The sequence below is a fragment of the Chlamydotis macqueenii genome, chromosome 5, assembly GCF_036417535.1.
Source record: "Chlamydotis macqueenii isolate bChlMac1 chromosome 5, bChlMac1.mat, whole genome shotgun sequence".
NCBI lineage: Eukaryota > Metazoa > Chordata > Aves > Otidiformes > Otididae > Chlamydotis > Chlamydotis macqueenii.
Window position 1 is genome coordinate 38,870,407 of NC_141560.1, and position 25,436 is coordinate 38,895,842.

General features: G+C 43.4%; 1 protein-coding gene across 2 annotated transcripts in view; it reads right to left on the reverse strand.

Moving 5' to 3' along the window:
* LOC104483709 (deubiquitinase DESI2) overlaps positions 1-25,436 on the reverse strand; it is a 59,710-nt gene that overhangs the window by 12,831 nt on the left and 21,443 nt on the right. For both annotated transcript variants that reach the window (XM_086750128.1, XM_086750127.1), the window contains exons 2-4: positions 10,040-10,112; positions 8,629-8,722; positions 7,459-7,600 (exon numbers count right to left, since the gene is read on the reverse strand). In XM_086750128.1, coding sequence (XP_086606254.1) covers positions 7,459-7,600; positions 8,629-8,722; positions 10,040-10,112 — 309 coding nt within the window. The remainder of the gene's footprint in view (positions 1-7,458; positions 7,601-8,628; positions 8,723-10,039; positions 10,113-25,436) is intronic.

Genomic DNA, 25,436 nt, shown 5'->3' on the forward strand with positions numbered 1-25,436 from the left:
TTAGTTCAAATTTTAGCCATTTACCCAGATGGCATCTCTGAGCACGGTTCCCTAGATCCAGCCCTTTGGATCAAGAAATGCTGAGCAATAAGAAAACAAATCTCTTAATATTTAAAGGAATAAGGGGGTGACAAGGATCAGTGGATACAAAAGGAAGCTGGATAATGAAATACCAGTCTGTTTTCCTGAAGGGTTTTTAATCCCTCAAATCCAAATGAAGAATGAGCACACATGGATGTGAACCATGTGCACTAACTTCAGAGTTGGCTCTAGTCTTTTTTAACAGATTTCTCTGGGTATAAGTTGTGATAATTTAGGAAGCAAATAGGGGTGTTTAATTGTGCTTCACCACCTCTCATTCTTGTGGCCAAACTCTGCTTTCATTGACTCCAGAGGAATTCGTACCAGATCACTCAGGTGTTTCTGAGCCAGATTTGTCCCCGAGGCTGCTGCAGATTCTCTGACCATACTCCTAAAGATACAAGGGGCTCCTACTAACACAAGTTCAGCCTTCTCCTGCTTGCCTTCCTCTTTTTTTTTTAAAAAAAAAAAAAAAAAAGAAAAGCAGGGTAATTTCAGAGCAGTTGCAAGACAGATAAATAACTCCAGGCTGGGAAAAACTGCTACAAAGGTTTTTGACCTTTTCTGGTACTTAAGATAAATTACACATACAAATAGGAAAGAAATCATTCCCCTTTTCGAGAGGAGGGAGGAAAGACATGATAAAAGAAAAACATCTTCTGTCACTGCTGTCCTCAGGCAAAGTTCCAACATAAACAATTTTTAAGGTGAATCACATCAGTGCCTCTCAATTCATTTCCTAATTATGATCAGCATCAGCTTCATATCTTATCAAAAGTGGTCATAAGACCCACTGACTTTACTGTTATTCTACCACTGGTAAGGCTATTGGGGAGTAAAAGGGGCTGTCTTTCCTGGTGCTCAGAAGCCACACTTCTTTAATAATTATGTGTCACATATCCTATAGCAAGGTGCTAAAGAGTTTCCTTAAACAGCGATCATGCCAGTTGCTTGGCAGTAATCACACTGATGAAGGGAGGAGTGGTTTCCTTGAGTCATTCCACTTATCTTACAGTTCTGGTGCTGATTCAAAGGTGTTTTTCTCCCTTCCCATGGTGGTTTGCCCTTTTCTGAGACATGCTGTAGCAACTGTCATCACTCTGGTAAGACTACAGCTCCATAGCTTATCTGAGACAGGAAACTTCAGAAACATGGAAAATTGCTGGTGGGAAGTCAAATGAATCATCTTCTGTTTGTGAACAGGCTAAGCAGCAAAAGTTTTCAGAGTCTTTAAGCTGCAGTGACATCATGTAATTGTTACACTCAATACTGAGGAATAACACCAGACTGGAGAAGAACCTGGAAGAAGAAAACCTTAATCTTCCCTCTGATCCCCTAGTTACTGCTATCTTCTCTAAAGATGATGTCCTCAGGCACTGTACACTCACCATACACCTACACATCAGCAGGGCTCATATTCTTATAGGCCCATATTTGAACGCCTGGCGGTCAACCTTTCTCCTTTACACATGTTTGGGGGTACAAGCTGTCTCAAGTTTGCTTTTGCCTTGCCTTGTACCTCCCTTCCACAAGCCCAAATTGTATTGCAGACTTGCAGGGCAATCATGAGCCATGCTCTCGCATTGGAAAGGGCCCTCTGACAGCAATTTCACAGTTCCCTGTATCTACATGCACCTGCCCTTCTCTGTGCCCAAAGAACAGTCTCGGTGACGAAAAGTGTGTAACTGCAGGTCTTTCTTGGCACCTCACGGCACACTTCCCTGTTGCCCACTGCTGCAGTGACAAGTGCTCCTGCAAAGAAACAGCACGGGTGGAACCTCAAACCTGCAGGTCCTTGCAGGGGAACTTACAGCCCAGGTATTACTTTGAGTTTGGCTTTTTCCTGAGAGCACGAATGTATTTCTCTCCATTTATGTCTGCTTTACAGCAATGTGTAACTTCTGTCCTTTTGCCATCTCATGCCTCCTTGTTCTGAAAAATCAGGAAATTCAACAAATCACATTATGGAAAGCACTAATTATTTTAGCCTCTTTTTGTTTTAAAAGGTTTTTCTCATGTTCAAAAGCCAACATTTTTTTTCCATCTGGCAGAGTTTAAAAAGCCTCTTTCATCAGCCAGGACAACTCATAAAGAACATAAATATTTTGCAATTCCTTGAAGGGCCATTTGAACGTATTGCTGTAAGTATACATGGGGGATTGTTAGGAATGTAGTGACTTGACAACAGATGATCAAACAGAAGGGCTCTACCCAATATTGACATGGTCCTAACTGAATTCCTCACAATGCATAACCTCATCAGAATGCTAGAAACCCTGCTGTGTGCCAGCAGCATTACTCGCCTGGAGTACCGCCAGGCAGAAAGGCACATAAGCTCAGAACAGGATGGGAAGTTTGGGCTCTGGTCTGACTGATTTTTCTTTGCAGAAATTGCAAGCATAAGTTCCTCCAAAGGATTGCCCATCCTCTTGGACAGTTTCTTCAGAGGGTGTGGTACTGATACTACTTGATTTTGGGGACTGTCAACATCAGCAACATGAAAGGAATAAGCTGCTTCTAGGCAAATTTCTAATCCCAGTTTGATGAACCTCTTAATTTTAATCCACAATTTGCTTAAGTGGTTTATAAATATAGGTAGCATGGGACCATATTGCAGGAGTCGGAGTGGCTGAGGCAATCCTAACTTGATTTTCACTGCTTAGATCAAACTTCCCTCACCTTCCCACAAAGACATAGATGGTGAGGGAAAGGGAGACCGCAAAGGAGTATTAAGTGGTGTGTGTACCGGCGACCTTAAATTGAAGCTGGGCAAATGCACAGGGAGTGCATCCGATTTCTCTCTCATGACTATCCACTAGGAAATTCTGTCCTGCTTTACATCAGAACTTCCTTCAAAACTAATTGAGATAGTGTGCGGCACTTACTAGGTGGAAACTTGTGCTCTCTGGTAGTTCCTCTCTTCTTAAATAACCCAAAGTTTCCCGATGAATACAACTTTCTCAAGAAATCTGCAGGAAAGGACTCCTGATCGTGTTCACTGAGAGCTGCCGTGAAATTGTCTGGGAGAAGATGAAGTCTGAGCTGCCGCTGCTGAAACCAGGGCATTCTCTGTTTTCTTTCCACAGGAGCTGCTTTGTGAGCTGACCCAGCCATACCTCTTTGATCCAGTAGCTGCTCATTAGAAATCTATAGGGAACTGGTAAAGCAGGGAGAGATCTAAGTCTTGAGCAAGTATGAACATGCTTGGCAGTCTGCAGTAGGGAGCAGGGAAAATTCAGAGCTCAGTGCCAATGAGGGAGTAACAAAGCCCCTTGCAGCTCACAAGTGAGCGTGAGCAGGAAGATCAGAAGACTCAGAAGAGATGCATGGTGTTGTATGGAGAGGCTCAATGCCACAGTAGCCTGCAATTAAGCTGCAATGGCCCCGCAAAATGAGTTTTTTCTGGAGGCAGACAGCAGGTCACAGGCATGGCCAATGGTTGAACAGAGGTTATCTGCCTGTGCTGCAGCCTAGGGATTTTCAAGAGGCATGGCCAAATGACTTAGTCATGAACATAGGTCTGAACGTGCCCCTGACCATTAGCAGTCAGTCTGCGTTGCCTACTTAGACCACAGGTTTTATAACTGTTAAAGGTAACAGTTACCAGTTACCATGGCAGGATCTGAGGCGTCATTGTATTAGACATGAATTTGACAGAAAAATCACTCATAAATAGATACAGATTAAAGATTTCTGAATGGATGTTCTATTTCCTGATAAAACACTGGTAAAGGACAAGAAAACAAAAACTTTGAAAGTAAAGTCTGACTCCTGTGGCTTCGCTAGTCCTTCTGAGGATGGGGAACCTGGCTTACAGGTCCTGGCAGTTGGACACGCAGACATTGTCTCACAGTGTGATCCTGAGAAAGCTAATGTGGGAGGGAGAGCCAGCCTTATACCTGCTTCCCATTCCCTCTGCAGCATCCTGACTTCAGCCAGCAGGACACGAGGCTGCATCTGCCCGCGGTCCACACAACCAGATGGTATCCTCCCAACCCCTGGCCCAGCCCCCGGGGCAACATCTGTATGGATACTAATTAGCAAGCCCACAGCCAGATGAGGAAATTAGGGCGGCCAAACACAGCTACCTAGCACATGGCCATACAGCCAAATCTCAAGGCCTGCCAGACAGATTTGTGTAAACACACATTAACTCACACATCACCACACGGCTATAAAGCTCTAGCTCTGGTTTTGCGTGCTGATACAGAATGATACAAGCCATAAACCAGCTAATTAACCTTGGCAAATAAGAGAGCTGTCATCAAAAGATTTCAAAGCTCTTTTCAAAGGAAGGAAGTAACGCAGCGTACAAGGAGGGATACTTGGGCCCAGAGCAGGGATGTGACTTGCCTGACATTACCCAGGAAGCTCAGAACAACCGTCTCCTGTACTCACCATGCTCTTTACATCCTTGGTCAGAAAGGCCTAAAGGGCTGTAGGGAGCAGAGCTGGTCATTCCCCCTTTCATGCTGAAAATTAGCCTCCAGCCCTACTCCTCTCTGTGGTGAAAGGGCATTGTAGAAAGATTGCATCACCTTGCAGCTGGGCTACAGGAACAGAGAGACTGGGAATTTATACTCACTTAAAATCCTTGGCTGCCTTTTGTGTGGCTAGAGTTAAATCCCAGTTCCAGTTAGCAATTTTATTGTGATGAACAAAATTTCTACATCTTTTCTTTTAATTCTTTGAATATTTTTTCTAGTTTCCTGTCTTTAACTGCCACGTAAGGTGGCTATGCATAAATAGGTGTTAATTATTATTGCTATTATTATTATTGCTGCTTCACAGATGAAGAATCTGAAGGAAAGGGCAATACAAACACCAAAGAGACTCATCTCAGAATTAGGTTTAGGGCACAAGTATCAGTTCTGTTTTCTGCCTTCTATGTTGACAGATATCTACATCGTCTTGAGAGCCACTCATCGCATAGCCAGCACGCTCTGTGCACTATAAGGCTGCACCTTATGGCTCTACAGGGTAGTGCCTGGACCTTCCTAATGTGATGAGTTTGGTTTTGTTTTAGTGGGAACTACAGCAAGAAAAAAAAAGAAAAGGGTACTAAGGCTGTAAAGTTAAGCAAGCATTCAGATGTTGGGAAATGAGAACAGAAACTTTCATTGCTTTCAATTCAAGTAGGTTCTATCTCAACAGATTTCAAGCAGCCTTTCCTTCAAGAAAGTTAGAAGTATCCCAAGATAAGCTATGCTGCTTCTCATCCAGCTCCAAAACACAATGATTGCCAAATTACTGTATAAACCAGAAAGGATGCAAACATCTGTCATAAGGCAGCCACACGTACTTCTAGTGTTGCTGACTAAGGCACGAAGCAAAAGTCCTAGCCATTCAACGTGCCTCAACACCAGCTCGCATTTTCTGTGTCTTGATGCTACAGATCATCCAGGACCTTCTGCTCCTGGGTCTGAAGTGCACCTTCTCTGGTTCTGCATTTTTAATACTTTAGAGAGGGACAATAAACATAGGCATATGTGAAGAGCAACAGCAACAAGAAATCCTGCTTGCCTATGAAGGGTTTATTTAAACCGATCTGAGTAAATTCTGCTCCTGGGAGCAGAAATGTCAGAACTAGCCAATTAGGTGTTTGTTTTATTATCTGGACAGGTCATGGGGCAGTGAATGAGCACACAGAATCCATCAAGAAAGCTCTTGCAGGAAAATTTAATCCTAAACTCCACTCCTGTAAAGATGTTCACTGAAGGTTTGTTTAAAGCAAAATGTAAAATATGCTAATAGGTTTTTATTGAAATCTATCTTATTTGACTCAAATTTGGAAGGTTGGATAAGGAAGGGGTGGTCAGGGATTCACTGATATGTAGCAAGGGAATCAAGGAGGAATGGCTTTGAGCTTATGGCTTGGACATGAGACAAATTTTTACATATCAAAGTGTGTCATAAGCAATGATCTTATTTCACTGCTGCAGGTAAAAATTACAGGGTTTTAGTTTTTGCTAATAATCACACAGCTTTCTCCTGGGTTTCCTTCATAATTTTTAAGTTTCTATTTTCTGCTCTAGTAATTTGATTATTTGACTCCAAAACAGTAGTGCAGCTAACAGTGATTTGACCACTGTAAAAATCTTTCATTCTCTGTTTGTACCAATACAATTCCTTCCTGTTTGTTTTTATTTGCTAACATTTACACAAGGGACTCAATGTAATTTTCTCTTTCTCTAATTAGCAAGGATGAAATCAATAGAGAACTGGTCATTCTAAGAGCCTAAGCTGGTCCCTTGTAAATTAACTGCTGGTTCACAGATTGACTAGAGGTTTTCTTACAAAATCATACGGTATTTTTTCCACAGAATCTCACTGCACTCAAGATCCTTAATAGACCTGTCTGGGGATGAATGGACACTTGTGGCAAAAGAGGTTTTTGGCACAGGACTCTTGCCCCATATGATGGAGAAAGGTGAGAAATGTGTAATGAATGAGGATGGGGACTTGAGAAAAAGAACTGAAAGTTTCACTGTTAAAACAGTTGAACTTTATTGCGAAGAATGAGATTCTATCCTAGCTTTTTCCATAAAACACCTATGGAAAGCACAGAAATAGTTTTTATGGACATTCTCTTCCATTTTCATGTCTTTTTCTGGCATTTGGTCAAGATCTTGAATTCAGATTTACACAAGTGCTGAATACTCACACCTTAATTGAAACACACATTGGACATCTTACCTGAGGGGTCGGGGGAAGGCAGCTTCCCCCTCAAATATTCAAATCTTTGGGAATTAAAAATTAAATATCCCACATTAGCAGCAGAGATTCAAGATAAATTTGTGCTTCTCTGTGCTTCAGTTCTCTCTGAAGTAACAGCTCTGTTATAATTCACAGTGGTTTTGTGAGCATGAAAATGAGTAAGGAAAGAAAGATGTCCATGAAAAAAATGAATATTTTTTAAATGGGTTTTGGATGGTGCACATTAAATAAGGAAAAGGGACATCCACTTCCTGAATACTGTAATTTTTTTTTGTTTGCAAAACACTGGTAAGCCATTTTCATCCCTTTGCAGATCATGTAGGGTTATTTGTGCTTGTTATTAAAATGATGCACATTTGCATGCTAGCCAGATCTATCCTTCCAATTCCTGCTCAGTGCCTATTCAGTGAACCAAAATGCAAGCACTCCTAATGTCCCCACACAGTTTAGACCAAACGTGTGATAAACCTGCTGCATCGCCATCTCCTGATCCCATCCCTTTCAACAACAAAGGGCTTCCAAAAATATTAAGGGCAGAGACAGGAGATTTGGCTGTGGGCTCTGGCCTGGCAGGCTGTGCTGACCCCAGGTCCCTTTCTGTAAGCACTACTACAGAGCTAAAGCAGCAAAAAATACCCAAAAAGAGACAGCTGTGCCCACCTCAGCCAGAGCAGCAGAGAAATGATTACAGTTCTTGTGCATCAGGTGGTACGCGTTGCCTTTGTACTCTTTGCCCAGCTCTTCCATAATTTTATCCACGTCCTCTTCTGTGAAGTCTGTGGTGCCCAAGGCAATGGATTCTCTAGTTAAAAACAAAGCACACAACAGGACACATGGAAAGATAGAGTGAAGACAGTGATACATATCCAGGGAAAAGGAAATGATCAGACATTGGCAAGAAGGACAGGTTTAAAACATGGGCATGCATGTCTGGGGCTATCAGAGACTCTTCACTAATGAAATGGCACAGTAATATCCCCAGCTTGTCCACAAAACAGGTTACAGTGCAGGCAACAGCCCCAGGAGCTTCCTGCTCACCACCAGGAATGTCTCTGCTGTGGGGGTCTGCTCCCACTCTGCCCATCGCCCCTCAGTAGAAACTTCCAGTAGGATGGAAGAGATTATTTTCTCACAACGGAGAGGGTTTCCATGGGGTGGAGCAGGAAGGAGCAGACTGAGAACTTTATGCAGAAACCTATTGCTTCTCCCAATATTCACTCAATAGCGCTCATGCTTCTAAAATAAAACATAAAGTGGCAGTCTGGGAAGGTGAAGCCCCACTTGCCATGGACAATTCCCTGACCCACAGCCCCATGGTCTGAGTGCCTCGAACAACATGTTAATGCAACATCCTCTCAGACTCCTCTAACAGCTGGCCTGCCCCTTGTGACAGAGGAGCGATAAACAAACGAGATTACTTCTGGTACTCTGCGCAGTATCTATAAATAGGTGATACTCATGAAAGACTAGGTTTTGGGTTTTCCCCTGTGCACTGGCTCTGTGTAACACACAGTTACTCCCATTCTTGCTGACAGGTGAAACTGGGAGCACAGAAAACAGAGAAAATGGGAAAAAGAGAACTGCATTCATTTGTAAGTATGTTTTTAAACTGTGCGAAGCACAGTTCAGCACCGTTCCCTGTTTGGTATCTACACTCTTATCCACCTCCAAAATTCCTGCAGGGCTGCTTTGGAACTAGGATCATGTAAAGGATGCAGTGAAGGCACTTATGAGGAGAGGGAAAGGGGGACCCAGAGGACAGGAGTTCCCTGCTCCCACTACACCAATGGCTACCGGGGCAGAGGGGAAGATGTAGAAAAGGGCCCTTACTTGAATTTAAAGGTCTCGCCAAGTTCTACCGCACTGCCAGGTGTGATCTCAAAAATCCCACTGAAAGGGTAGGGATGCCCTCCATAGGCAAACTCTGACAAGGAAAAGAAACAGACTGTGAGTAATTGAATGAACTCAATGTCAGGAAAAAGTCTACGGCAGCTGTCTGCACGGCTCAGCATCAGCACCAGAGGCTGGGCTATTGCCAACATTGGTTTCAGCCAGACTCTGAAAGCTATTTTCTCTGTCTGGTTACCTATCAGCCTGAGGATGCCCTCACAGCCTCCCTTCGTGCTAACACTACTCCTTTCCCACAGCACCAGGAGAACTCTCAGAGCCTGCCTCCGTGCCTGTCCACATGGCTTCCTCTCAGTGGAAAGTTCTGCAGTGGAGGTGTCTAGAAACACTACGAGAGACTGTCAGTGGTGGTGCCCAGCTGGAAGAAGTTTCCCAAAAGAACTACTTTTCTTGAGTAGGGAAAAAATCAGTTGTCTTCTTCCAGAGAGATTTACAGGTAGTGGCTGGGAATTCTTTGCAGAAATCCAAGCTGATTGTTCTCTGCTGCCTCAGCAGGTGGGTTGAGCCAGGAGGGCCCTCCAGGTCATACAGGCGATCTTGCATGGCCTGTGAAACACAGCCTGTAGACCTCACCATGTTATACACACCATCTCGCACGGCCTGTGAAAGCTTCCGTGCTCAAGACGGAACATGGCACCTCAGAGTTTTATCTACTCCATTGCACTGTCTAAAAATACCATGAGCGAGAGATCCAAAGTCATTCCCATTTAATGCTGAACAAGGAAATGAAAAGTCTTTGATGCTAGTTTGTCCGTCACTGCACTACAGCTGTTTTCCCTCAATCCTATCCAGACCATTTCAAAAGTCTTACAAGACACTTTCTTTTCCTTGTAATTCTGATGTTTCAAAAGAACAGTTTCCAAGATCTGGAAATCCAGATTCCAAGATTTCTAGACTATAGACATTCATAAAGAAATACTGCAAAATGGATTTACCCTGACAGGGAATTAGCACAAACATGCATACACAGGTCTCAAGACAACCACTGATCCACCTCTCTTCCCCCTCCCATTATTTCCTCCCTTCTCTCTCCCTCTCCTTCACTGCAGAAGAGCTTTCCAACATTGCTTGGCCCCTCCTATCTGCCATCCTGCTACACACCTGCACAAGCTATAGAGGCTGCAGTTACATGCTGAAAATCTGAAAGGCTACATAGTTCATGACAGAACTGCACAAGTTCCTGCTGGACTCCACGATGGACTCTAAGAACGTCTGAGTTTGTCATTCCTCAAAACATTCCTTGCCAAAAGCTGTAAGTTTGGGGTGCTTTCCCATATCAGACTAGCCAGTTGTCACCATGTTTTGCAGGTAGCGGAACGGAAATACTTCGTACCTCTGCCGTAGATCTCGATGCCAGAGTGGAAGACACCAATCCCCAAGGTGGAAGTGTATTCATTTATCCAGTACTACAGTAAGAGAAAAGCCACATTTGGAAGCATTAGTCAAAAAGAAACACACAATCTTAGTCTAGGGTATATCCCCCATCTCCTGCCCTCAGGGCAACTTCTCTTAATGACAAGAGTGATTTTGAAATTATCTTGAGACAAATAAATTGAGACTCCTTACAGACCAACAGAAGTGGGCACTGTGTTTATACAGCTAGATTAGGTCTCAAAAAAATGCTCACCTAATCTTTTCTATGTAAGGCATTAACCTCTATGAAGATATAACTGGACCTGCACAAACCCAGCTGCTACAGGATGTGTGATTATTTATCCATCTTCTTACTTAAATAGCTGACATTGAGCCAGTTTTACCAATTCACTTGTTTTATCTGATCTTCAAAATTTTGAGTTAGAGAATATACAAATATTTTCAGCATACACTTTTTACATCACCTCCCAACATCTACATTTTATTAAGTTGGTTTTAGGCAATAAGATAGTAGAGACAGAGGTCTGTTCCCCCTGTACGTTAGAGGAGCGCCACTTAGTAGTTATCTATATGACATTGGTAACTACTTTATAGGAAAAAAAAAGAAACTCTAAGCATGCTAATCAACATTTTGCTCAGAGGCACCATATCCTATCAAGAGCTGTTTTCAGAGGAGACAAGGGCTTGCTACTCCAAAATTAGGTCCAAGGTGGCCATAACTTCCCCCAAGTCAAAGATAAATTTTCAAGAGGTGCTGTTAAGTGACTGCATTGCTCTGGAATCCAGCACTCCCCTTTACATTAAAAGCAGAGGAACACTGCAGTTTGGTGCACACATGCAATGCTCCTCCACCAAGCACGGCTCATTGTTTCCACCGTACCATGAAGGACAGTGCAGACACCCAGACAAGTCCCAGCTAAGCTAATTCTGGAGCGGAAGCTGCACAGCCATGCCAGGACAGTGCTGCATTGGAGACAATTAGCCCTACTCAGCAGCAGTATTTATTAGATTAGCTGCAGAGCTGTGCTGCTACAGAAATGATGTTTTCAGGCGATGGGTGGAAACTGCCTGTGCCTGGTATATTTACAGTTCACCTACAGCTACTGTGCAGTGAAGTGCATCTCTAGTAACTCAGAGCAACTGAATTATGATTTTAATCAAACACTGCAAGGAAAGTGAGCGTTGCTCACTTGTCCCCGTACCATGACATGACAGGTTCATTCAGTTAAAGTTCTCTTTTGGATCTGGTAGCTGCTTCTGGTGGAGTCAGAATAAGCTGCACCTTCCCTGGTCTCACTGAGCTGCCACGGCGTGAGTGAGACCCCTTCTGCTGTCAGGTAACCAGAGGTCTGGCATACTGCATCTACTCTCCTCCCACTGCTTGCTTATATATTTTTGATGACTGCAGTAGCTCTGCAAATCACGCAGAAATGCTTTCTGTGAGACCACTGCTACTGTGGAAAAACACAGTAGCTTTGATATGAAAAGTGCAGTCCCAAGCCTGACGTAATGTATGGCCAGTCTTGGTACCTTAAACCATGTCTCCCAAAATGCTTGCCTCTCGCAGTACAGCAGTTTCCTTTTCCTCCAGAAAATGCTGTAACGTTTCTTTTCTTTGTGAATTTTGGTATCACAAATGATATATTACTGCAGGAAGGCAGCAAACCACCTGACCCTAGCTGGACCCCTGCCCACTGCTCTCTTCAGACCTTTTATAACCTCCACTTACTTCATTGCTTGAATTATGCAAACTCTTGGTTTAGGATACATCAGAGCATTGGACTGGAGGTAGGTCAGGTAGTTCTTAACTTGTGCCAGCACGTTAGCAGTGAACCCTTTGTTCAGCTGGTATTTAGGGACGTGACATGCCCTTGCCTTCTGCTGCCCTTCTCCACAGACCTCTGTTGCTCTGTCCTCTGCAGCAGGAACATCCCTGCTCTGACTGGGGAAGAAGATAACAGGGATAGAGGCTCCATACGGGAGCCGTATGACAGCAGCCACATCTGCTGAGGAGACCAACACCTGCCTCCCATGGACACAGAGCCCTCAGTTCAGTTCTCTGATCTCCCAGATCTCATGGGTTAACTCCTCAGCCTCTCAGGTAGTCTCAGGAAGCTTCAGCGAAACACTGGTTTCTACAGAGTCCTGCTGTGATAACTCCCAGAGGATATGGTAAGTAGGTTGTCTTCTTCCCTCAGGCTGAGCTATTGTCTCACAGCAACAATCAAGCACAACATGCCCAGGTCACGCCAGCTGCTTTGCTTAGAGGAGTAACTAATAGGAAGAGAAGGGAGACTTTTTAAATTTGAAATGCTGTTGCCAGTTATCAAAGTCAGGGCTCTCCGCAGAGGCTGGCCTGCATCAGGCTTTGTATTTCAAACAAGAAAGTTAAACTGAAAGCCACTTTCAGCTACAGCTTTTTTTTCCTTCCATGTTAAAGTTTATGTTGGATCCAAACAACAAATAAGCAAAGAAGCAGGGAAAACCAAACCTCTCCTGGATTACCATGTTAGAGTAATGCAGGGAGACCTGTTCACCTGATATGCGCACAGCACTGTCAGAACACACGTCCACCCTGTCCCCCATCTGCCTTCACCGCTCTTGATCCCAGCACAAAGCCAAAACCCCTAGGTCCCACTCTGCCCAACTGGAGGAGCCAAGAGCCAGGCTGCAGGACAGCTCTGGAAACACAAATGATGAGAAGGCCCCACTAGAAATAGAGATGAGCAAAAGTATTTCTCTGGCTAATAGCAGGTGTTATGACCATCACACAGACATTTCTGTGTTTAAATGGTGTCTTTTTCATTATGAGTCCCTTTAATGAACTATTGTGGTCTGAAGTGCAACAGCTTCAGCCATACCTGAATTTGAAGTGAACAGAAGCTGTGCTGGTTTAGTACTTTCTTTCGAATAACTGCAATAACACAAGGGCATTATTGAATTTGGGTCTGATTTGCATCTTGGATCACTGCAAAGAAAAATTTTCAGTATTATCTATTAGCAAGACCAAAATGCAAAGCAGCTCTGAATCATGGTTACTACTGTCCTCATCTCACCCCTGTCTCCAGGGTGCTGCAGAATCTGCCTCCAGTGTGTGACTGAACACGCAGTGAACGCCTCATGGCACTCCGGCACAGCCCACGGCTTGTCTCGGGAAGAAGCTATGCTGAAGTGAACATGTCAGTCACTTGCTGAGCTGGAAGAGAGAATCCAAGCCATATTTGAAACCAGGTTTGTACACACATGCACAGGCTGGCCTCATTTTCCAAAGGATTTGCAATTCTGAGCATAAGAACAGCAGCAACAGTCATCTCTGGAGTAAATTGGCTATTGCTTAGCTTAAAAACAAAAATCTGCAGCCTGTTCTCAGTCACATGGAAGAGACAGGGAATTAAATACAATAGGATCTTAAAGGGAGCTGTGATTCATGCCTGCATCGCATACTGCCTGCAAAATCGTGCTGTAAACCCTACACAAAGGGACTTGAGCATTCTTTCTCATTTCCATCTTCAACAGAGACAGAGAACAGCTCAGAAGTGAAGAGAGGCAGGGAGGAAAGCTAACCAGACTGCAACTGCTTCAGAAAGCAGGAGATAGCCCAGTACGCAGAAGAGAACCCTTTTGCATTTCCAGTTTGTTGCGTATCAGTTAAGAGGCCCTGCATTAACTTAATGCAGGTCCCTGATGCAGTAGAATTTGAAATTTTCATTTTTATTCAAGCCTTCCCTGATTTCCTGGTTAGTTTGGTTCAGAGATCAAAGTGCCTGGTGAGATAGTTTAGATTCTGGGAGATACTCTGAGTCAGCTGTTGTGTTATTCACTTCATTTATCCATCTTTCACACAAAGGTAGAAATGAAACTATCACCAGGACAGTGAACCATGCCCTAACTTTCCAGAAAGGAACGAAACAAAAAAGCTTCATTATATTGCTATGCCCTAGGTAGGTCTAGGATGGAGAAGCAGATGGCATGATACTAGCCAATTATGTCACTCTGGGACTTTTCAGAGCAAGAGTTCCTGGGAACTCCTACCAGAATCATGGGTTTCCAGAGAGGAGAGATCCATCCATGTGACCACTAACTTCTACCATCAATTAATATTGAAGTTTCTATCACTAACTTTCTCTTCACCTCCCTACTTCAGACTATTATTTTTCATGGTGTTTCACCAAAATGTTTCCTGCATAACTGTGCTGAGCAGCTTAACAAACCAGCTCCCTACAGGCTGGAGAGAAGACCACCTCCATGGCTATCTCAGATATTACTTTCTCTGTGCAGCCAACACACCAAGCAATATTCCGTTTATCACTCTAGTGCAGCCTGGATGTTCCACTGCACTACATCCATCAGCTGCTGAACAGATACTAACCCATCCTTTCTTATCATCTGTATGAACACATAGAAAAGAAATCCAGTGGGAGTTGCTAAAGAAATCTGGTTTTAGCTAATAGTTGTAAACTCTGAATATTCAAAGGAAGCGTTGTAGATCATAGAATGGTTTGGGTTGGAAGGGACCGTTAAAGGTCATCGAGTCCAACCCCCCTGCAAGGAGCAGGGACATCTCCAACCAGATCAGGTTGCTCAGAGCTCTGTTCAACCTGGCCTTGAACATTTCCAGGGATGGGGCATCCACCACCCCTCTGGGCAACCTGTGCCAGTGCTCTACAACCCTCATCGTAAAGTGTTTTCCTTATATCCAGTCTGAATCTGCCTCCTTCTATTTTAAAATCATTACCCCTTGTCCTGTCACAACAGACCCTGCTAGAGTTTCTCCCCATCTTTCTTATAAGTCCCCTTTAGGTACTGGAAGGCTGCTATAAGGTCTCCCTGGAGCCTTCTCTTCTCCAGGCTGAACAGCCCCAACTCTCTCAGCCTCGTCTCATAGGAGAGGTGGTCCAGCCCAGGGCTCTGGCTGCTAACTAGCGTGCTCCGTGAAAGGAGTCAGAGTGGCAAGGAGCATCTCTTCACACCTCTGCCTTTATTAGATACACTGTGTAAAGTCTTTTCCCAGAGGCTTACTCCTGGGTTTGGCAGTGCTTGGCCCCTGTGGTCAACTTACGTAGGCAGCCTTGCAAAAACATGCAGAGGAGTGTGTGTACTAATAAATGCACTGATCTATCGTATCTCAAACCCCAGGAAGAGTCTCTACTATGTTAAAGCTCAGCACAAAAGCCAGTATTAAAGGCAACATCAGATTGATGCAGGCGACCCGCCAGGGAGCATCGAAGTAATATCTCAGCATTATTTTCTGGTATATGTTGATCTTGATATGAAATATGAGAACATAAAAGATGAAGCTAGGGAACATGACTTCAGGAAACCAGTGAGTGAAATCCCAGCCCTACACGGTCAAGTGCAAAACACTCAGTAACTTCAGAAGAGCTTCAGTTTTTCCCAATACATTTTTCTAAACCAGGGTCCAGAACCTTGGGCCCACAGAGGTGGAAGGAGAGAGCCCAAAACAGATCACAGACTGTTCCCTGAGCAATGCTTGCAGTGGTGAAGGAAGCATTACCTCAACTACAGACATGCAGGACAGGGGGCTTCCCGCAGATCTTTGCCAAGGAGCTTCCCTTATACTGCAGTAGTGCTCACTTATGTCCCACAGCCCTAGACACGCCAATATGTCTCAGTCCTTCTGCTCTTCACCTCTTCTGGCCTGGAGCTCTAGTAATAAAAACTCACTATCATGTAGAATGACATCAAATTATACAGCATGGCTGCTATTAGTAAGTTTTCTTTAGCAATGGGATGAGACCCAAGCTCATTTCAATGTGACCTGTGTCTCTTTTGCACTCTGTTCTCCAGAGGTCCAAGGCTTGTATATTAACCAAACCTAAAATGCTATTTTCCTAATATACTGTGAATACAGATTAAGCAGGAAAGGATTTAAATGCATGTGAGCAGAACAGCAACTAAAAAAGAAGCTTAACAGGATATTAAGAAGAGGAGTGATCACACAAACCTGTCTTTGGTACTTCATACCTGGAAAAAGCTGTCTGGGTGGGTCCTCACTCCAGCACATGCGGAACACTACTCTTCCTGGCTGGAGGATCACCTTCTGTGCCAGGTCTTCATCGCTGTTGGCAAAAGCGATCAGTCTGCAAGTCATGGGCCAGGGTGTGGCAGCCCGCCAGGTCACTCCAAATCCAATTAGCCAAAAGCGCCTGCTTTTAGTCAGGTATGCTAACTTTCACTTAAAATGCCAGATAGTGTTAAGGAAACAAAACACTGCAGTAAGCAGGTCGCTGTTTACAAACAGGCTCAGCCTCCAGTTGCAATAGGCAATAGCTTGCAAGTCTGAACAAAACCCGTTCTCAGAGTGTGATCATTGGTGTATTTGCAAATAACCCAACTGGCAAAACTGATCAGAGCTTGAGGAACTACAGAGTTTCTTCCAGGAGAGCATCCAAGTGCTGAGAAACCTGCAGCTTCAATGCAGCCAGAGAGCTTGACGTAGCTGTGATGAAGCAGGGTTATACAAGAACCCCACTTCAGATTTGGACTGGGACACTTCAGACTTGGACTGGGACAGAAGAACTGGCTGGAGAATGGACAGCTAAGGAGCAGTGTCACATTACAGAAAGAAGAAAAAGACAAGGCATCTCTTGGCATGCAGTTGACTCTGCTGCATTTTGAATGAAAGGAGCTTCTGCTGAGGACAGTTCACCCTTCAGGTGGAGAAGTGAACATTCTAATAGACCAGGAATTTCCTGCGAAATAGCAGCCTGAATTTTACAGCTTATACTGCTAAAAATATTCCCTCATGCAAACCCACAAATGCTAAGAGAAGAGACCCAAGGCAAGATGCTCAACTGCACCCTTGAGAGGAATGACAGGCCAAGCCTCCATAGGACTGGGACAGCCATCTCCAACTCAGTAGCTCCTCTATTTCAGCCAGGTTCTGCTCACCAAAGGATCTTTTCCTCTCAGGTTGGGTTAAGTACATTCCTCAGCTGTCTCTTCAGAAGGAATTTCTTTGGAAGTTGCTGTGGCTTTTCAGACATTATAATACGCTTCTGAATCGCCTGAAGCATGAGCCAACACTGAAATCTTTGCCATCATGAAGCATAAAGAGCTTATTTCAGTGGCTTCTAAAACACTGTATGTGGATTAAAAACTGGTGCTACTGCTGAGGGAGAGTTGCAAATCTACTTATACCTCAATGTTGTGACGCAATGTGATTTTACTGGAAGAATAGCAGGACAGAAAAAAATATTAATCATGCTGCAGAAAGGAACCAGTATGCATTTCAGCAGTTAACTTTTGGGCGTATTTGGAATGTTTTTAATTAAAAATCATAAACAAGATTTAGCTGCAAGAATGGGATACCTTCAATGTTTACATTTACAGCCTCATCTTACAAAACAGCAGGGACAGTCCTGGCTCAATATACTGGTATTACTTGAAGTCTCTTATAATTTTCTGCTTTCTCCATTACTGTTCCACTTTCTACCCTGTTGCACTGATGGCAGGTGTTGTCCTGAGCAGAGCTTCCTTCCCGCAGCCACATTAGGGAGGAAGTTTTTCACTGTGTATTTTTGCTTCAAGCCACACACACGTGTAACCTGTTATTCAGAAGGCAGCTGATCCAGCGTGCTCTGCATTAAATGCAGTTGACTCTTCTTGGGGACAGTGAACTCTCATCCAATCTATGTTTCAGAGTTTGAGCGGGAACCTGCCTTACCAATGGAGAGCTAGAGCAACTCGCTAGCTAGATTTGCCGACTATTTTCTGTCCCTGAAGAATGAACATCCCTGTGTCTTCTGTTCCAACTACACAGAAGCCAGCAGGAGTTAATCCACCAGACCAAGGGTTTGTCACACCAGTCATGACACTAATGGCCCAGCTTGTGTGTCTGTGTAAACAACGTGGTATTTGCAGTAGATTGTTTGTGCCATATGAGAAGCAATATGCCAGTTTTCCAACCTCCACCTGCTTCCCTTAACCTCAGTCCTGACTGTGCCTGAAGAAATCAGCTGAAGGGGCTGGGGTGGGACTGTTGGCATCAAACAGAAACCACTGAGGGGGAGCTGCTGGAGATGGGTACAGCGTGGGCCAGTGCTGAGAGCCTGTCCTAGACAGTGGTCTCATAAGGAGCCCTGCAGAAGGCCTATCCATGCTACTGCACATCACTTCAGATGCTCTGTCTCCTTAGTTTTGACAATTTTCATGTACAATCTTAACATCAAGTATATAGAGCCAGAAGAAAAAAAAAAAAAAAAAGTCCATTTGCAGGATTACACTGAAGTGTATTTACTCAGGGAATGTGCCTGAGAAACTCGGATGTGTTATAAACATAGCAAAGTGCCAATGCCTTTGCCTTAGATGCATTCACAATGACAAATTGAGAGGTATTCAAAATGAACAGCAGCAAAATGATCAGGGAAATGACAAGACTGACTTATAAGAGAATTAATTCACAAGAGTTAATAGCTTGGCAAAGCAATGACTACAGATGACAGATTTGCAAACATTTGAAGGGCTGACACGAATTATGGGAGAAGACTTCTTGAGAACAGTATCAAAGGATTCAAGTAGGAGTAACTTACTCAGCTTAAAAAGAAAAGAGATTTTGGCTAAGTGTTCAGAAGTTTCCTGGCAGTAAGAAAGCACAAGAAAATATTTGTATGACTGAAAGTCAGATATCAAGAAAGCCTTAGTGTGCCTGTGCAGGAGAGAGTATTGAACGATCCAAAATGTTTTCCTCTGCTAATGTCTAGGCAGCTGTAACATCCTCAGCTGAGCATATTCCAGACCCTGCACACCTACGTGCATTGTAAGCACTCAGTCCAGTCTTCACAGTGTGCCAGGAAATAGGCTTCCCATCAAAGAGGATTTAGGTGACTTGAAAAAAAAACATAGGAAGATAAATACCTACTGGTGAAGTGGGGTGGGGGGTATCTGAAACACAGTGCAGATGCTTTGACTCTGGAACTGGCTTGGCCCTGACATGCCTGGTTGGGTCAGCAATATGGCCTCAAGGTGCTCTGTCCTTCATCTTGCAGGAAGGACATAACTTAGAACTGTAATAATAAGTAGAGCTGTTAAATGATTTCTCAGATGTGGAGTAATGCTATGGCTAGGCCCTGCTTAGACCAAGAAACATTAACACCTCCTTGTCCTTGTTGGTACGGATCCTTGCTGTCTTCTGTGGACCTCTACCAGTCTTTCTCTCCAAAGAAGAGACTCGCCCTGTCCTGATGTCCAGCACTGCAGGGGGAAAACAGACATTTAGTGCATCCTTTGAAAATGCACTCCGGTCTACTTATCAATCTCACCTAGGCCAAAGCATCTGCCTTTTTCAGAGCATTGGGCTGCAGGTAACATGCATCCCAAGCCCTCCACAAAACAACTGCTTGCCTAACAGCTGTAGCACGTTCCTGAAACGCTGAAAAGCACCATTTGTCTCTCTGCTTTGATAGGTAGCAGGGTTTTGAACTTCAGTCTTTTATATCCAAGATGAACATTCTAATCACCAACTATAGATTCTCCAAAGTGATGCATGTACATGTAAACAGCTCCAATAGAAGAGACTGAGAGATCCACACCACAAAATAAACTGGCAGTTAAGACTTTTCTACCATAGTAGCAAAATGCTAATATGACACTGATTCTTCCTCATTGGCTTGCTCTCTCTTGGAGTGTTGCTGCCTGGCAAAACACAAATACCTACTTTTTGGCTAGCTCAGACACACCAACAGTCCATGCCTGACCACCTAAGGCAGATTTCTTGGGATGTCTTCTGAGGTTTCTAATGAGAACATCCAAAATGCTCATGTCTTTCAAGCTACAGCATAGTTTGAAACACGGTAATTTGAAACACCCTCCACTATGCCGTCTCCACTCATAAGTAATTCAGGATCGAAGTATTGCTCAGCAGGATCCAATTCGTAGGTACAGCCATCAGAGCCTTTGGGGAAGAAAATTAATACCTATGACAAAAAAAAAAGTCTATCTGCTCATCCTGTTAACAAGGGGCAGAGCTCCATGGCTTGGTGGACTGGAGCCTCTGCTCTTCTTCCTGGATGGTGTTTCTTTCAGTTATCCTCTGACAGTTACTCAGACCTGCCAGGTGATCCAGACAAACATACTTAATCCTCATTTCATACCATAAGGCTTGCTTACTTGCCAGGATCAGTCTACCTTTTCTCCAAACCATATCTAGTCAGTGGTTGGGGAAGAGAGAATCATCTCCAAAGTGCCAGGCTGTGACCATCCTGAAGGGATGCAATAGACTAACAATAACACCCCTATTGTCAGAGATACGTCCTTGAACATTTGGATCAGCTGCATGCAGGCCACTTTCAACTTTATTTTGGCAGAAACATTCCCGTAAGTGCTGCCATCAGAAGGCATTCAGTGGTGAGGTAGAACAGGAGCGAGGAGAAAAACGCTCAGGGATGACTACCAAGTGGAAGGAATTAAGAATCAAGCTTGACTCAGAGCTAGAAATTTCAGTAAGGATGAAATGAATAAAAACGGAAAAGAAACAAAGCAAAGGGAGGGAGAGCGAGCAGGTTCATCATCATCTGGTTCTTTGCCCATCCCTGGAGAAGTAAACTGCTCTGATGTAATACTAGAGGGGAAAGTCACTCAGGCACTGCTACTCTGGAAACCGTGAGGCTGAAGATTGTTTCTGTGCGTGACAGAGAAGGCAACTATTGAGGTATACACTTTCTACACATTTAAAGATGTACTCAAAGGTTTTTTTGGCAATTCAATGACACTCTGACTCTCTACTTTGCGATTCTTCCAAGGATTTCAAAATACTTCACAAGCATTACATTATTAAGCCTCACAGCATTTGTGTGAAGCAGGAAGACATTTTTCATTTTAGAGGTAGGGGAAGAAAATACCAGCATATAGCTTGTGCTATGACGATGAAGCCACAGCAAGTTGGTAGCAGAGATGAGTTCTACATCCTGGCACAAAGGTTAACAACCCAACAACACTTTCATACTGCCCACTGAAAAGAAGTGATCTACAGGACTGTCACGAGGTTTGTTGAAGTGGAAAGGAGTGAGGCTGATCCACCACAGCTCTTCTGAAAAGGGATATCACAATGGCTTCCTTTGCCAAAGATACTATAACCTACTGAAAAACCAGCATCCTATTTGACAAACAGAATTAGAGAATATAGAGGAAGCTTTTTAAAAGTTTCAGCTGTGATTTTTCAGCTTGAACTGTCTCCTGATGAGTTCTAGCCTTAAAAGTCAAACCTCTTATTGACAACACTGTACTCATATTTGCATTGCAACCCAATTCATTAATGCTTTCACCAAGGACAGCAGCCTCCAAGACATACAAGGCAGAGACATCTACTCTCTCTTATACAAGAAAGTATAAGAAACTAGTTAAAACAACTTCTGATTTCTGCCAAGTTCCTACGTGGATGACCACTTGGAGAAGACTGAGGTGACAACAAAGTCATTGTAATTACTGTCATCGCAAAGGGATAAGAAGTCACAGAAGGACCAAGAACACCACAGGCAATGGAATAAATAGTTTCTTTTGTACCATCCCATTAATACAGAGCACAGTAACATATTGTTTTCAACCTGTTGTGCAGAGCCCCAAGGGAGAGAACAGACTGCTTCAAAAGAATCTGCAGGCTGGCAGGCTTATATTTGTTATACAAAAGCTGACATCTTCAGCAGGGAAAAAAAAAAAATGAGAGGCACACTGACTTTAAAAGAAAGAAAATTATTGCCTGAAAGAAAGCAGAGAAAAAAATCTTGTGTTCAAACAGGAGGTGGTAGCATGTTCGAACATCCATAGACAAAGTTATGAAGGATAGTCCCATAGCTAGGATGTCAAACAAGAACTTAAGAGGTTCATATTCCCTGCTCTGCTATGGACATACTACAGATTTACTTCAGACCAGGTCAAAACTAAAGTTTCATCAGCATGATAGCACATTCAAGCTAAAAACTGTGGTTCTCCAGATTCTTCTTCAAATTCTCATTTGCCCTGATGTGTTGAACACCATCGGTATCAGCAGTCTGAATGGAAGACATTCCGACTCCACTACAGTTAAAGCAGGTGGGCTCCATCCTCAGATAATGAGAATCCCCAACAGAGATGGGGATCCCAGCTCTCCTTTCCGACACCGATTGTTTGCTGCTGGAAGTCACAGACACAGACCTCACCCTGAGGTTCCTAATGGCAGCAATAGCACCTCGTAGCCAGGAGTTAAACCTACCCACAAGCAAATCTGGATCCCTACAGAAAATAAAAAAGAAAGTTACACTCCCCAGATCTCCTCTCCATTCCCACACTATGTAAGGCCAAAATACAGTCCAGTGCTTACATGTCATATAGGCATGTAAATTCTTACTCCCACTCACTTGCCAAAAACAGTTGCGCCTGTCATGTGAGCTAACAGCAGCAGTGTCAGAAGAGTGCAGGGTGGGGGCTGTTGCCACCTGAGGAGTCTATACTCCATACTGGCTTTGGTGGCACGTGTTGAAAATACCTCATGGTGCCCATGACAGAAATTGGCTGCATGCCATTAACATCCATTTGCTATTGCAAAAAAAAAAATCAATATTTATCTCTAAGCTTCTGAGAAGGGAGTCTCTTCTCCAGCATGGATGAGGGAAACCCTTTCATAATGTGAGCTGGGATTTTTTTTTCCTGGAGAGGTTCCAGGGGCCATGCCTGGCTGGCAGTGTGCCCAACCAGCTTAGCTTAGAAAAATACTGGGAAATACAGATTCCTGCAGCTAGTGACTTGTCTTTTTTCCCTACAGTGCTTTGTCCTGTCTTGGATAAAACTCTTCAAATACAGTGCCAATTTCATACAGTGTCTCATGTCTCTGCATCATATTTTCCTACCAAAAAAAAAAAAATATGGGTGCATTTTTTCCATAATCATACACACTCTCTCTGTCTGCTGTTCCAGCACAATTACCAAAGAATCGCATTGCAGTGATGTTGCCAGATTAAGGGATAAAACAGAAAGCGAGGAACCTGAATATAACAATGACAAAATGCTGTTGTACCATGGAGATTCAAATACCTTCCCCCCTAAAAAACAGTTTCTGCTAGTCTGAAGAAGCCAAAAAAAAAAAAAAATCAAAAAAGAAAGACTAGAGCAAGGAACATTTCTTTGAGAAGGGAATTATCTCAATAAGTGGTAGCTGTATAACCTAGCCCAATGCCAAATAGGGTTGCTGAAATAATTATCTTCTACAAAGCACAAAACTGATATAAAAACAGCAATCGGGGAAGTTGAGATAGAAACTCATCTATAACCCATGACCCAAAGGCTTCTATGCTGAGTGATTTTAGCACTGTTTAAAATTACCAAAGATACCAACCACTAATAGTTTTGAAAATGAGTAATCATTTCTGATTGTTGGCATTTAGCTATCAGATGCTGACAAACTGCTCTAAGGCTACCTTTTCCACCCCCCTCCCCATATGAAGATACAACAGAATGATTAATATGTGCAGCATGCCGTGACGGCTGGGAAAAAATTAAAAAGCTGTAGGAGTATCTTAACGACTCTGATGTAATAGGCTCTGCTCTGGTTTGTCTGGGGGACACAGGGGACTTTTTTTCTTTCTTTCTTTTTTTTTTTTCCCAAGGATTCCCACTGTCTTTATTTAATGAGCAGCACTGGACATGCAGCTCTGCAACACCATTTAATAGCCATCCCTTGCTGTAAGATGAAAACGACAGTTACCAGCAGTGCCTGGCAACAAATCATCAGCATTTAGTACTATGAATATACTGGTTTGGGTGGAAACCATTTCAGATTAAAACATGGGTGTTTGTCCCTTCAAAGGGACAGCCTCTGCACTTGCTTCTCCGAAGAGTCACACACCCTTGCACAGGGAGAGGCACAAACATGGCAGTGTGGCTTCTTTGGAAAACACTGAGTTATCCTTTCTTTTTCCTCCTTGCTCCCGCCTTCTAAACAGCACAGCGTGTATGAGACCAGTGTTGGAATTGCATTAGGGCTGCCCTAAATATTTCCCTTTTGCTGGGCACGGTAATAATTTCACACTTGTACTAAAGCAAAACTTCTGTGCTAGTCCACTGTGTATTGCGTACATCTAGAGACAGACCCAGAATGACCCTAGTGATTCAGCCAGCTGATTTCTTCACAGACACACATATCTTGCTGTACCTCTGTATCTGAAATGTATCCAGTGAGGATTAAAGGGGAATGGGGAAGATAAGGAAATACTTCAGTAAGATCAAGGAGGAGAATTTGCCTTATGTAGCAGGTTTCACTGGGAAAATTCCTTCCCCTTCCTCCCCCCATTTGCATTTATTTCTATAAAAATCCGTTAGATACTGCAACTGCATCTTGACTCCTATTTATTTTAGTGAAACGAGAATCAGTTGTATATTTGTACCACGGCATGCAAGTGGTGTTGTCTGTCGGATCCCCCAGAGATCTGCCAAAAAATTCTTCTGCATGCAGAGTAGACATCTAATCTGAACTATGTCCAGGCTAATGTAGGAGAAAGAGGTAAAAATCATAGAATACCAGGTTGAAAGGGACCTCAAGTGAACACTGTAAGTGCCTCATCTAGCTCACAACATTATCTAATATCAAAGACATCTGCTGTCAGTTTAAACTGTCTCCCTAGTTTGGCCCTTTTAACAACCTTCTAGATGACCAGATCTAGGAAAACAAGGTCTTATTCAGCCCTATCTGAGAACAGCCCACCACTTGTCTCAAATGCAGATTGTAACTCATTTTTAGGAGTGAAGAAGCAGACTCCAAGAACACCCCCATTTTGATTAGGATCCCAAAAAAGAGCCTCTTAATAATAGGACACTACACACATAAATTGTATTCCATACTCACCAGAAAATGCTTCCCACAGAACCAGAGATCTAAAAAAAAAAAAAAATCACCACACTCTTTCCAAAGTGATCCATAGGGGAGGAGAACAAGAGCAGAACTCCATACAATTGGGGCCAGCTTAGATAAGGACATGACTCCCACAAGAGATGAAATGCATTGTACAACAGATGTGGATCTCCGATCTTCTGAGCTGCTTTTCTTTAAGTTCACTCACAGAAGCTAGGGAATACAAATGGTCATAAACCTATAAATTAAGCTAATTATTCTGTAGACCAAGAGAAAAGAAAGATTTCTATTCCAATATAACAGGGAAGTATCTCGACTCTCCAGCAATGAAAGTCATGCAAGTGATGCATCATGCAAGTGATGAATGGCTAGGTCTGAGATTATTCAGTTCCCACTCTATATATCTGCCTTTTCCCAAGTTAGATGGATGCATGCAAGAGGTAAACAGATGCATCAAACAAATAAGATCAGCATCACAGCCTGAGATATATTTCATCTTATGTGAAACTTCTGTTTGTTC